The 14317-nt window shown below is 33.0% G+C and overlaps 1 protein-coding gene across 12 annotated transcripts in view; it reads right to left on the bottom strand.

Annotated features, from left to right (window-relative positions):
* Nucleotides 1-14317, bottom strand: part of STXBP5L (syntaxin binding protein 5L) — a 339029-nt gene that overhangs the window by 168335 nt on the left and 156377 nt on the right. For all 12 annotated transcript variants that reach the window (XM_043473078.1, XM_043473085.1, XM_043473077.1 and 9 more), the window contains 2 exons: nt 9205-9288; nt 4276-4399 (listed from right to left, as the gene is read on the bottom strand). In XM_043473078.1, coding sequence (XP_043329013.1) covers nt 4276-4399; nt 9205-9288 — 208 coding nt within the window. The remainder of the gene's footprint in view (nt 1-4275; nt 4400-9204; nt 9289-14317) is intronic.

The following is a 14317-nucleotide window of genomic DNA, read 5'->3' as shown; positions in this document are numbered from 1 at the left end:
GAATCCTAACAAACATTTATAGAAGAGTTAGAACCTATCCTTATCAAACTATTTCAAAAACTGCAGAGAAAGGAATACTTCAGAAATATAGATCAATGGTACATGATAGAAAGCCCATAGATAAACCCATGCATTCATGGTCACCTTATATATGACAAAGGAGGCAAAAATATACAATGGAGAAAAGAAAGCCTCTTCAATAAGTGGTGCTGGGAAAACGGGACAGCTACATGTAAAAGAACAAAATTAGAACAGTACCTAACAACCATACACAAAAATAAACTCAAAATGGATTGAAGACCTAAATGTAAGACTGGATACAATAAACCTTTTAGAGGAAAACATAGGCAGAACACTGACATAACTGCATCAAGATCTTTTTTGACCAATCTCCTAGAGTAAAGAAAATAAAAACAATAATAAGCAAATGGGACCCAATTAAACTTAAAAACTTTTGCACAACAAAGAAAACCATAAACAAGACAAAAAGACAACCCTCAGTATAGGATAAAATATTTAAATTATGTGACTGTCAAGGGTTTAATACCTAATATATACAAATAGCTCATACAACTCAATATTAAAAAAAAAAAAAAAACCAACAACCCAATCAAAACGTGAGCAGAAGACCTAAACAGACATTTGTCCAAAGAAGACATAGATGACTGACATATGAAAAGATTGCTAATTATTAGAGAAATGCTAGTCAGATGCAAGTCAAAAACAGAATAAGTTAAGTCTCACAGTGGTCAAAATGGTTATCGAAATGTCTACAAATAAAAAGCTAGAGAAGATGTGGAGAAAAGAGAACTCTGCAGGAAGGAACATAAACTGGTATAGCCATTATGGATAGTAATATGGTGGTTCCCTTAAATGGATAGGGAAGCTGTGGTGCATATGCACCATGGAATTTTACTCAGCCGTCGGGAGGAATTCATTTGAACCAGTCCTGATGAGATGGATGAGATTGGAGCCCCTTGTACAGAGTGAAGTAAGCCAGGAAGATGGAGAACATTGCAGCATACTGGCACATATGTATGGAATTTGGAAGGATGGTAACGATAGCCCTATATGCAGGGCAGAGGGGGAGACGCAGAAATACAGAACAGACTTTTGAACTCTGTGGGAGAAGGTGAGGGTGGGATGTTTCAGGGGAACGGCATGTATACTATCTATGGTGAAGCAGATCGCCAGCCCAGGTGGGATGCATGAGACAAGTGCTCCGGCCTGGTGCACTGGGAAGACCCAGAGGAGTCGGGTGGGGGGGGAGGTGGGAGGGGGGATCGGATGGGGAATGGGTGTGGATCTGTGGCTGATTCATGTCGGTGTATGGCAAAACCCGCTGAAATGTTGTGAAGTAATTAGCCTCCAACTAATAAAAAAATTAAAAAAAAAAAAAAACATACATATAAAATTCAAAAAAAAAAAAAATAATAATCTTATGACTGCAACAAATCAGAGTGCATTTTTATCTGAATAAAGAGTGTGTTATGGGAAAAAAAAAAAACAAAAAAACAAAAAAAAAAACTAAAAATGGAGCTACCTATGTGATCCAGCAATCCCACTACTGGGTATTCATCCAAAAAGAAAGAAAAAAGAAAATTCTAACTCAAAAAGATATATGCACACCAATGTTGATAGCAGCACTATTTACAATAGCCAAGACATGGAAACAACTCAAGTGTCCATCAACACACGACTGTTGTAGGATGTGGTGTGTTACACACGTATAACAGTGGAATATTACTCAGCAATAAAAAGAATGAAATATTGTCACTTGCAGCAACATGGATGGACCTAGAGAATATTATACTTGGTGAAGTAAGTCAGAGAAAGACAAACACTATATGATATCACTTATACGTGGAATCTAAAAAATAATACAAGTGAAACTATATACAAAATAGAAACAGACTCATAGATATTGAAAACAAATGTAAAAGGGGAGGGAGGAGAGGAAAATTACAAGTACTGGATTAACAGATATAAACTACTATACATAAAATAGATAAGCAATAAGGATTCACTGTATAGAACAGGGAATTATATTCAGTAATAACTTATATTGGAATATAATCTGAAAAAACAACTGAATCACTAAGCTGTATACCTGAAACTCACAAAACATACAATGGAGAAAACATACAACAAGAAAAAATACTTAAGTGTATTCAAAGTAAAAATTACAACATTGTATTTAGATAAATATGATAACTATTGCATAAAGGACAATGGGTGAAGGTAAACAGATATATGTGGTTGTGAAATTTCTATATTTTATGTAAAGTGTTACAATTAACTCTAATATGGAAAGTTAAGGAAGTATACTGTAATCCCTTGAGCAACTGATTAAAAAGAATATGTGAAGATGAAGATAAGTTGCCTATATGTAAATTCAAATGAATTATAGTAAAAACTTTCAAATAATCCAAAAGAAGGCAAAAGGGGGAGATAAAAGGAACAAAAAATGCAATATCATAAGTAATTATATTTAATATTAGTGAACTAAACACTCCAACTAAATGATGTAAGAGTGAATAAAAATGCAAGACCCAACTATATGTTCTCTACAGGAGACATGATGGATGCCCAATAATAAAATCTTAAAATACATGAAACAAAGAAAGGACAGAATTAAAGAGAGCAGATAATTCTATAACCATTAAATTTTAATACTAGTTTCTCAGAAACTGGTTACTAGGCAAATATCAGTTAAATCATAGAAGATCTGATAAACATTATCAGCCACATTTAGCTATTTGATTTTTAAAGTATAAACACAAAATGAATAGAATTACAAGGAAAAACTCACAATAATAGAGGTTCTAATAATAGGTACTTCTCTAAGAATTGAAAACTCAATAATAAAAACAGTGAAGATTTAAATAGTACAAAGTAAAAATAAGAATTTCAAATTTGATCTTTGTGTAAAAGGAAATTACATTCTTCCCAAGTACACTTGTAACTTCATGGTAATTAATTGTGTATGTCTAATTATAAAGTAAATGAAAGGCAGAATAGAAGAGTACTATGCTAAGTTAAGTAATTCAAAGAAAGACAAATACTCTATGTTGCCACTTATATGTGGAACCAAAAACAAAATAAAACAAAACAGAAATAGACTCACAGATACAGAAAACAAACTAGTGGTAATCAGAGTAGAGAAGAAAGGGGGAGAGGCAAATTAGAGTATGAGATGAAATGATATAAACTAATATGTATAGAACAAATAAGCAATAAGGAATATTGCACACTGCAGGGAATTACAGCCATTATTTTGTATAAACTTTAAATGGAGTACAATCTATAAAAATATTTAATTACTATATTGTATACCTGAAACTAATATAAATAATATATCAACTGTACTTCTATATAAATAAATAAAGCATCTCTAAGTAAGTGCCTAAATGTAAGGTAATCTCTTAAGTAAACTGCTAAGATAAATGTTGCAATAATTTAGTCTTTTGCAGATAGAACATGATGGTACAAAAAGATGGCAGACCAACCCAAGTTGTAATAATTCCATCTTTTGATTTATGGGTCACCCACTGTACAAACATACCACTATTTTCTAAATGTAAAACTGTAATAAACACCCAGAAACTGTAACACAATGTATCTGATTAACCTCTAGGTTTTGACTTTTCTATTCTTACAACCAAGAGTATGAGGTAAACACGAAAACTGAGATCACCTATATTATGGAAAATAATACGGCCTCTGAATAAAAGCTATTCATACATTTGACATCTTTTTTCTGTCCACTTAGGTAGAGCCAACATAAATCCTAAATATCTCCTTTCAATGAGGAATATACTAAGAAATACAACCTACAATAAAAACCACAGTACTCAAATGGCATAAGTGAAAATAAATGGGAGAATTTAGAAGACAAAAGACTCTAAAGCAGTATAGAAATTAGGTCTAAGAGTTAGATCCATAAAGCACCATTCTCTCACTAGCTTCCTTACCCCTTAAAATTGGTCAAATCCTGCATAATTTCCTCTGCTTCAGACACATCAATCATCAATTATTCAATTTTTGCCTGGGAGGTCTCTATATACGCTCAGTTACAACGTAGGAAAGTTGACAGACAGGTAGAAGGGAAGGTTAGAAACTTTGGGTGGGGATCTGAAGGAGGTATAAACGGGTATTTAGAATCAGAAGCTATGTTCTATTACCTCTTTTTAGTGATAATGATACCAAGTTTCCCAGTTCAAGTAGTGGCACTGCACCTCCAGAGTTACTCTCTTTTGAAAGCATATATCTTACCATGTGGAACTGTGGTCTGGAAAGGACGACTGGGGCTTTTCAGGTTCCATAAAGTCAAGCTACCATCTGAATGGCTGCACATGAACTGTTTGCCCTCATGATGCCAATCAATTGAATGAATAGCCTAATGAAATAACAATTAAAAACAAGTAGAGGAGGAAGAAAGTTGATATATCATTCTATATTCCAAAGGAAAAATATTTTAACACAGAATTATTATAGCAATAACACTTAATGTTTCTGACCTAGATCATACTACCTGTGGCTCCAACTCTCTACAGGCATATAAAAGGCTATAAAATCTTATCTCCTTAGATAAAGAAAAGTTAAGTAAATTTCATATTGTTAGATCCCAGAACTTTTTGTTGTAAATCCTATGTCTTCCCCATATCATTTAATGCTTCTTTGAAAATTATTACACAGAAGTAAAAGCAAGGTTAACAGAAGATAATCTCGGGTGAGGCAGAATTTACTTTAATTTCACTTAAAGTAACCAATTTAAAAAGTAATTTACCTTAGACTTGAAATTTGAGGGTTAACTATGTGCCAGACCCCAAGGTAAGCAGTTTACGTACATTATCTCATTTAATCCTACCAAACAGATATTGTTTTTCCAAATTACACATGGTAAAAGAGGCTAGAAAGACTGAGACATACCTGATCAAGTTACACCACTCAAATCCAACATCTAACTACAAAACCCATATTGGGAATCAATGAACTATGTTAACTCTAACATATGCTATTTAAATTGACTTAAAGCAGGAAGAATTTAAAATTGTTTGTATTTACAGATTCATTCTGTAGTTATAAATTAAATTAAAAAGCAATCATTACATTTTCCTGAATTGTTTTATTCCCCGTGATTACACAATGTCTTACATAAAGTAGGTACCCAAATATCTGTTAAATGAATAAGTATTTATGTTATCAAATGTTGCCACACCCTTGGTATTCTTTCAAAATTAGTAAAGTATATAGGGAACTTGGGTAATGTGCTATTTATTGCACAATGAAAGAAACTCTAGTAGACATAAAAGTTGAACAGATGTATACAGCATGATCTTTCCTTAAAGGAACTTAAACAACTGCAAGAAAGGAAACTATAACAATACTTATTGTTTGGAACTTTTAGTATTTACTTTTTAAATTTATATTTATAAAATTAAGTTATGGATATATTTATTATTTATACAACTAAGTTATGAATATATTTATTTATATCAAACTTATACATATATTTACACACACATATATTTCCAAACAATAAGTATTATTAGAGTTATAGACAAATGATGGCTAGAGCAATCATTAGACATATCAGAAATGAAACTATATCAGTGGACCTCAAGATAAGATTTGATTAATCAGAAACGATACCATGACACAACAGACTTATTTTTTCTCTCACCCTGGTCTCCATTACTGGGCAGAGAAGATTTCTTTACTACCAGGGTTCAGTAGAGGCAGTGAGAGTGGAAAAAACACTTCTTTGTCTCCTCTGGTTATTTCTTCTCATTTTTGTATGTGTCTAAAGGGAAAGGCCACTTCTTGCCTCCTCTACGTGTTAACCTGGATGAACCTCAGTCAATTTAATAAAGTTCTCTCAGACTACTTTGATAAAAATGGTAGGTGCAGAGAAAGCATCCCCAGCCCTAATCTTTATATCCCACTGAATTTGTCTACTGGAGAAGACAGATATAAAAATAATAGATATAACACAAAATCAAAATAAGTTGTATAAAAGAAGTACACTTATTGTACAGAAGAGTAAGCATGTAAAACCAACCTGTTATTAAAGAATAGGAAGTCAAATAATCAATTATTGAAGAGGTTGAAGAGCTGGCATTTGAACTTGACTTAATGGGTAAATATTTAATTTCTATTTATTTGATTATACCCTACTCCATTCTTTAACAAGGACATTATGGGTTTTCTGAAAAAACAAATATAATACAACTAATTAAAGATGAAATTTTAAATGGAAAACAATATGGAAAATAAAACACTAGTAACTTTGGTTAATTCAGTGGCTGTGACTGAATTTCTTGTAAACAAAAAAGACAAAGGAAACCCAAAAAGTTAAGTAATAATCTGAAAAAAGGAAAAATAGAAGTTACTAAAGGAATTAAAAGATTATCCTCATGTCAAACTCTGAGAGATTTCTCTGTGAGAGATTATTTTTAAAATATAGATGAAACAAAAACTTTACAGCTAATGTGAAAATAAAATTTATCTACCTATTTCTGAAAATGATCTTGGATTTACAAAACTCTGAATTCATCAGTAGTTATTTATCAAGTGGCTAGACTGTACAAATAGCTTTACAATTGCTAATGAATTAACAGAACTTTGATATGTATAACAGGAAAGAAGGGTTCAAGATAAGGTATAAGCAGAAGCAAAGGCTTTGAAGTCAGGAGTAAATGGTATATTTAGGAGACAGTAACATGTCTGAAGTATGAGGAGTGTATAGAAAGAATGCCATAAATTAAATTCAAAGGAAAGATAGCACCAAGGCCTTAAACCTCCTGTCAAGGAATAAGACTTTGTATTGTTGACAACTGGGACCCATTTAAAGGTTCTGAGGTAGGAAATTATGATCAGCTATGTCTTAAAATGATAATCTTGTTAGTGAAAGATATATTGCAAAGCTAAGATATCCGAGGAAACGTGATTAGTTAAAAGTCTACTATAGTCTTCAAGGCAAAAGATAACATGCTCAACTAGGACACTGAAATGAAAAAAGAGATAAATGAGAGATAATATAAAAATGGGATCAAGAAGACTACAAGAGTGACTGCTTATACCACATGAAGAAGAAAAAAGGGTCAACTGTGACTCTGTGGGTTCTAAAGTGAAATAACTAAATCAAAATTGAAAAACTGAAATAAAAACACAGAGAAGTAGGTCTTTAAATACTAATTCAGTGCCAATGGAATATTCATCTGAAGTTACCTAATATATTATTATATATTTGCACCAAAGATATATGAATTTTAATTTATCAGCATAATATAGGTAATATTTGAAATGATGGGAGGCTGAATATGAACATAAATGCAAACTGAAGGAGAAATGAAAAGAGGGTGAAGACAGAATCCTGAAGAGTATAATTTAAAGGAGAGTTAGGGAAAAAACCAATGATGGAGAAAGGAGGGGTGAAAAAATGAGGTGGAACAATAGAAAAAAATGAAGAAACCATTTAAGAACGAAGGACTGATGTAAAGTCACAGGCTTAGTGAGGAACTTAAAAGACTAAGAAGGGATCCTTGGTGACTTATTAGATACTATTTCAGGTAAGTATTACAGATGATTTCAAACTATGGGAGGAAAAGTGCTGAGAAAATTTTGAAAAGTTTAGTAATAACATGAAGTATATAACTATCTTTATTAAAATGATAGGACATAATTATGCATTATATAGATTTTATATAATTTCTACAATTCTAGATATAAAATAGGTAAAGTATATTATTCTACTGATTAACATTGTTAATATTTATATAGACATCTCATTGCAAAATTGCTTTCATTTACTTTTCAAGGTTAGAAACTTTCCTTCCACACTTTTTAAAGCTACAAGAAAGCTAGTTAATTGAGCATTCTTATCTGGATTTCCATTTCAGCTGCTCTACTCTAGTTCCAAGTGGCTAAACACACAGATGTGTTGTCTTATCTAAAGGCTAGTTTTGCAGAATAAATGATCTCCATCCTCATCTTTATTTTTATGTATTTAACAAAAGGAAAACCCTAGCTTAGCTCTCCAGGACCTTCTTATGATTAAAGGTGCCCTGTAAGTTGCTCATAAGGCACATAATTGTATGACATTGCTTGCCAGAATATTGCTCACCAATCATGATCAAATTACCCAGCTGTTATATCATTTACTTCTGAGTTCTTTGTTACCATGATAATAATCTTGTATATAACATAAAATTGTATTTTACCAGAACCACTAAGAAATGAATTGGGGTAGCAGTTATGGAATATCTAAAGGCTTGTATCTTTAAGCATCAAAATTTAAATTTTATTGTTATAAAGGGATGGAAGGGAGCACAAAAAGGAACTGTTATTTTAAAAATGTGTTTTCTTGTCAAAATTCTTTTTCTATTTATCTTAGTGTTGTCTTGAATTCTCTGGCACTCTTTCTATTTAAGCCTGGGTAATGCTAGACAATGATTTATGACCTGTATTTTCTTCCTATCTCTCACCACTGTACCAGTTTTTAAAATTTAATAGAGAGCCTAGATAATCACCTTTATTTCCACAGCTACAAGACATAAATCCCCTTTCTCACCTTTTGCCCTTAGCCTCACTTTTCTCATTAGCCTCTTATGAAGAAAATACTTAATGGCCTAGAATCAATCTGTGAACCCCTGAAGATCAATTAAGAGACTATTCCTCAATATGAGTTCACTGATTTCTCTACATGAAAATCTAAAATCTCAATTCTGTATGATAAAACATACTTTAAGTTAGTAACAATAAGTATTACTATTTTAAAAATCTCTCCCGATTTTAAGAAGGCAAGTATTAGAAGATAAAGCCTTTCAAACTGACTACGTAAACTTTCTGCCACAGAAAAGCTATTTTCTAAAGATATGAACAGTATCTTTAGAGACCTTAAGGACAAAGAGGTAAGAAATAATCATGAAGCCTAAAGAAAAGAAAAAGATAAGTAACAGAAATCAATAAATGTAAGATGTCCAAAAAAGCTTAAAAATAGTCCATCAAGGCAAAATTGCCAGTCAGGAGAACAACTCTGAGGTGAAACTCGTGCAAAAACCAATAGGCAGTATGAAGAACTGAATCAGAATGAGGCAGTTTCCCAAAAATAAAAATACTGGTAATATGAAAGGGGTAAAAGTAGACAACAGGCATAAAATCACAATAGGCTTTTCAAATATTTCAGTATACATCACTTACCTCATCATAGTAAACTCTCAGTTCTGCTCTTTTAGATTTCAAGTCCCAGAAAACTACAGTACCATTTTCATAACCTATTAGCAACTGGAAAACATAAGAACAATCATTTTTGTAATCCTAACATTAATTTTAGCTTGTTCCAAGTAAAGATTAATGTTAATACTACACTACACAACTTTATTTAAAATACCAGTCTTCCCAAACCTGAATATTTTCAACATTGAAAAATATTGGCAAAATAACTCTATTCAATATAAATATATACCAATGAAATGAGAAAACTTGTAAGTATGTATGTGCTGTGCTTCGCCACTCAGTCGTGTCTGACTCTGCGATCCCATGAACTGTAGCCTGCCAGGCTCCTCTGTCTATGGCAATTCTCCAGGCAAGAATACTGGAGTGGGTTGCCATACACTCCTCCAGGGGATCTTCCCAACCCAGGGATCGAACCCATGTTTCCTGCATTGCAGGCAGATTCTTTACAATCTGAGCCACCAGGGAAGCATAAGTATGTATGACACAACATAAAAATAAATGGGAAAACCAGAACAAAAGAAAAATGGAAGAGAAAATGAACATGAAATTAAGGTGATAACCTGAATAAACAGTGTTTATGCCATTCAGGCCTATGCACTTGAAAAATGTGGCCACAAATTTGGCTTCAAATTATTTTCTATCAAATCCAATTTTATCTCTGATTTAAGTCAGTGTTTCAAATTAGTGATTGATGAACTCTCAGTAGTTCACAAAGATATTCTAGAGATTCATGTCATTAAACATAATTGATATTGACTTGTAAATCAATAAATAAGACAATTAACAAAATATACATACTTCATTTCAAAAGAAAAGCATTTGAGAACAGAAAACGATTAGATGATCATGCTCAAGATTCAGTCACTCGGCTAAATAGTACTTGTGTGCTGATGATTTTTGCTATAATATGACACTGAATGCTCAAACAACCGCACAACTGCACTCATTTCAAATTCTAGCAAAGTAACGATCAAAATTCTTAAAGCTAGACTTCAACAATACATGAACCAAGAACTTCAGAAAAGGCAGAGGAAACAGAGATGAAATTGCCAACATTCACTGGATCATAGAAAAAGCAACAGAATTCCAGAAAGACATCTACTTCTGCTTCATTAACTACGCTAAAGCCTTTGACTGTGTGGATCACAACAAACTGTGGAAGATTATTCAAGAGATGGGAATACCAGACCACCTTACCTGCCTCCTGAGAAACCTGTATGCAGGCCATGAAGTAACAGTCAAAACCAGAAATGGAACAAAAGACTGGTTCAAAATTAGGAAAGGAGTATGTCAAGGCTGTATATTGTCACTCTGCTTATTTAAATTATATGCACAGCACATCATGCAAAATGCTGGCCTGAATGAAACATAAGCTAGAATCAAGGTAGCCAGGAGAAATATCACCAACCTCAGATATGCAGGTGATACCACTCTAATGACAGAAAAAAAAAGAAACTAAGGCACCTCTTGATGAGGGTAAAAGAGGAAAGTGAAAAAGCTGGTTTAAAATTCAACATTCAAAAAACCAAGATCATGGCATCTGTTCCCACCACTTCACAGCAAGCAGAAGGGGAAAAGGCAATAGACTTTATTTTCTGGGGCTCCAAAATCACTGTGAATGGCAACTGCAGCCATGAAATTAAAAGATATCTGCTCCCTGGAAGGAAAGTGATGACAAGCCTAGACAGCATATTAAAAAAGCAGAGATATTACTTTGCTGACAAAGGTCCACATAGCCAAAGCTATGGTTTTTCCAGTAGTCATGTATGGATGCGAGAGTTGGACCATAAATAAGACTGAGCACTGTTGAGGCCTGTGAAATGTGGTGCTGGAGAAGACTCTTCGGTGTCCCTTGGACTGCAAGGAGATCAAACCAGTCATTCCTAAAGAAGTCAACCCTGAACATTCATTGGAAAGACTGAGGCTGAAGCTGAAGCTCCAACATTGTGGCCACCTGATGCAAAGAGCCAACTCAATGGAAAAGACCCTGATGCTGGGAAAGATGGAAAGCAAAAGGAGAAGGGAACAACAGAGGATGAGATGGTTAAATAGCATCACCAACTCAACGGACATGAATCTGAGCAAACTCTTGGAGACAATGAAGGACAGGGGAGCCTGGCCTGCTGCAATTCATGGGGTCACAAAGAGTTGGACATGACTTATGGACTGAACAACAAAAACAACCAGAAAACATATAACAAAATGATAAAAAGCACATGCTTATCAATAATCACTTTAAGTGGAAATAAACTCAATGCCCCAACAAAAAGACACAGGGTAGCTAAACAGATAAAACAAAAATAATAATAATCATCTATATGCTGTCTACAAGAGACTCAATTCAGAGCCAAAGACACACACAGACTGAAAGTGAAAGGATGGAAAAGGATGTTCCATTCAAACAGAATGAAAAGAAACTAGGGGTAATACAATTTTTATCAGCAAAACAGACTTTAAAACAAAGACTGTAACAAAAGGAAAAGAAGGGCATCACATTATGTTAAAGAGCTTAACCCAAAAAGAGGAAATAATATTAATAAATATACACATGTACCTAACATAGGAGCAACTAAACATATAAGCCAAATAATAACAGACATAATAAAAGCAGAAATTGCCATAACAAGTATTAGTAGGGGATTTTAATACCCAACTTACAACAATGAATAAATCATCCAGACAGAAAATCAATAAGAAAACACTGGCCTTCAAAGATACGTTGACAGTTGAACTCAATAGATATTTACTAAGCATTCCATCCAGAAGCTACAGAATATGCATTCTTTTCAAGAGCACATAGAATATTCACCAGGACATATCACACGGTAGGCCACAAAACTAATCTCAATAAATTTAAGAAGAGTAGAATAACATCAAGTATCTTTTCTGACCATAAGGGTATGAAACTAGATATCAATTATAGGATGAAAGCTGGAAAAGACACAAACACATGAAGACCAAACAACAGGTTGCTAGAAAATCAATGGGTCAATGAATAAGTCAAAGAGGAAATTTAAAGATGAGATGAATGAAAATAGAAACACAACTTCTCAAAATCTATGGGATGCAACAAATACAGGTGAGGAGTTTATAGCATTGCAAGCCTACCTCAAGAAACAAACAAAAGTATCAAAAAAACCTAACTAGAAATCTGAAAGAATTACAAAAATAAAACAAAGCCCAACATTTAGAAGGTAGGAAATAATAAAGAAAAGGGGAGAGCCCAAGGAGAGAAATATATGAAACAGAGACACAAAAATTGGGGGGGGGGGTGGAATCAATAAAACTAAGAGGTTAACTTTTTAAATATAAAGAAAATTGATGAACTTTTAGCCAGATTTATCAAGAAAAAAAGAGAGCCCAAATAAATACAATAAAAAAAAATGAACAAGAAGTTTTGAAGATATCACAGAAAGGCAATAACTGAAGAATACTACAAACATTTATATGACAACCTGGACAATCTAGAAGAAATGCACAAACTGCAAGAAATGTAAAATATCCCAGGAAAATGTAGAAAATATGAAAAGACCAATTACCAGTAATGAAACTTAATCTGCAATTAAATTAAAAAAAAAAACAAAAAACTCCCAACAAACTCCAGGATCACATAGCTTCACACTCGAATTCTACCAAACATTTAAGGATGAATTGGCACTTATCCCTTTCAAACTCTTCCAAAAAATTAAAAAGAAAGGAACACTTCCAAACTCATTCTTTGAATCCAGTATTACACTGATATCAAACCCAAAGACATTACAAAAAAGGAAATTACAGGCCAATAAATCTGAAAAATACAGATGCAAAGATCCTCAACAAAATATTAGCAAACAAAATTCAACAGCATATAAAAAGAATCATGCCATGATCAAATGGGATTTCTCCCAAGAGTGCAAATTTGGTTCAGTATCTGAAAATCAATCACTGTGATACATCACATTAACTAAGGGAAGGATAAAATCACATGATCATTACAAAAGGTGCAGAAAAGGCATTTGACAAAATTCAACAATCACTCATGATAAATATTGTCATCAAAGTGGGTAAAGAGGGAATATATCTCAACATAATAAAGGCCATATGTGACAAAACCACAGGTAAACATTTAGTAAATGGTGAAAAGTAAATGGTAAATATTTTTTCTCTAAGATTAAGAACAGGAAAAGAATGTTCATTCTTATTTAATATACTGTTGGAAGTCATAACCACAGGAATCAGACAATAAAAATAAATAAAAGGCATCCAAATTAGAAGGGAAGAAGTAAAGCTGTCACTATTTGTAGATGACATGATGCTTCATATAAAAAACTCTAATGACTCCTCCCAAAACCATTAGAGCTAATAAGAATTCAGTAAGGATGCAGAAAAATTAATATACATAAATCTGCATTCCTATACGTTAAAAATGACTATCAGAAAGAGAAAGCAAGAACACGATCCCATTTAAAGCTGCATCAAAAAATATAAAATACTTAGGAATAACTTAACCAAGGAGGTGAAAGATCTACCCTCTGAAAACTATATGACACTGATGAAATAAATTGAAGACAACATAAATAAGCATGAAGATATTCTATGCTCATGGACTGGAAGAATTTATAGTGTTAAAAAGTCTATACTACCCAAAGCAATCTACAGATTCAATGAAGTTTCTATCAAAATACCCACAGCATTTTTCACAGAACTAGAACAAATAACCCTAAAATTTGAATGGAACCACAAAAGACCCTGAATAATCAAAGCCATCTTGAGAAAGAACAAATCTGGAGGTATTACATGCCCTGATTTTAAAAAAATACTATAAAGTAATCAAAACAGTATGATGCTACGCAGAAAGAGACAAGTAGATCTATGAAACAGAACAGAAAGCCTAGACATAAACCCATGCACATATGGTCAATTAATCAACAACAAAGGAGGCAAGAATATAAAATGGGAAAAAGACAGTTTCTTTACACAAGTTATATAGAACAATGAAACGACACCATTTTCTCATAACTTATTAAAAAAATAAACTCTGTATGGACAAAAAACTTAAACCTGAAATAGAAAAACTCATAGAAGAAATCACAGGCAA

Source organism: Cervus canadensis, chromosome 7 (assembly GCF_019320065.1).
Source record: "Cervus canadensis isolate Bull #8, Minnesota chromosome 7, ASM1932006v1, whole genome shotgun sequence".
Classification (NCBI taxonomy): Eukaryota; Metazoa; Chordata; class Mammalia; order Artiodactyla; family Cervidae; genus Cervus; species Cervus canadensis.
Note: the sequence above shows the minus strand (reverse complement) of the source record. Positions and strands in the feature narration are given on the sequence as shown.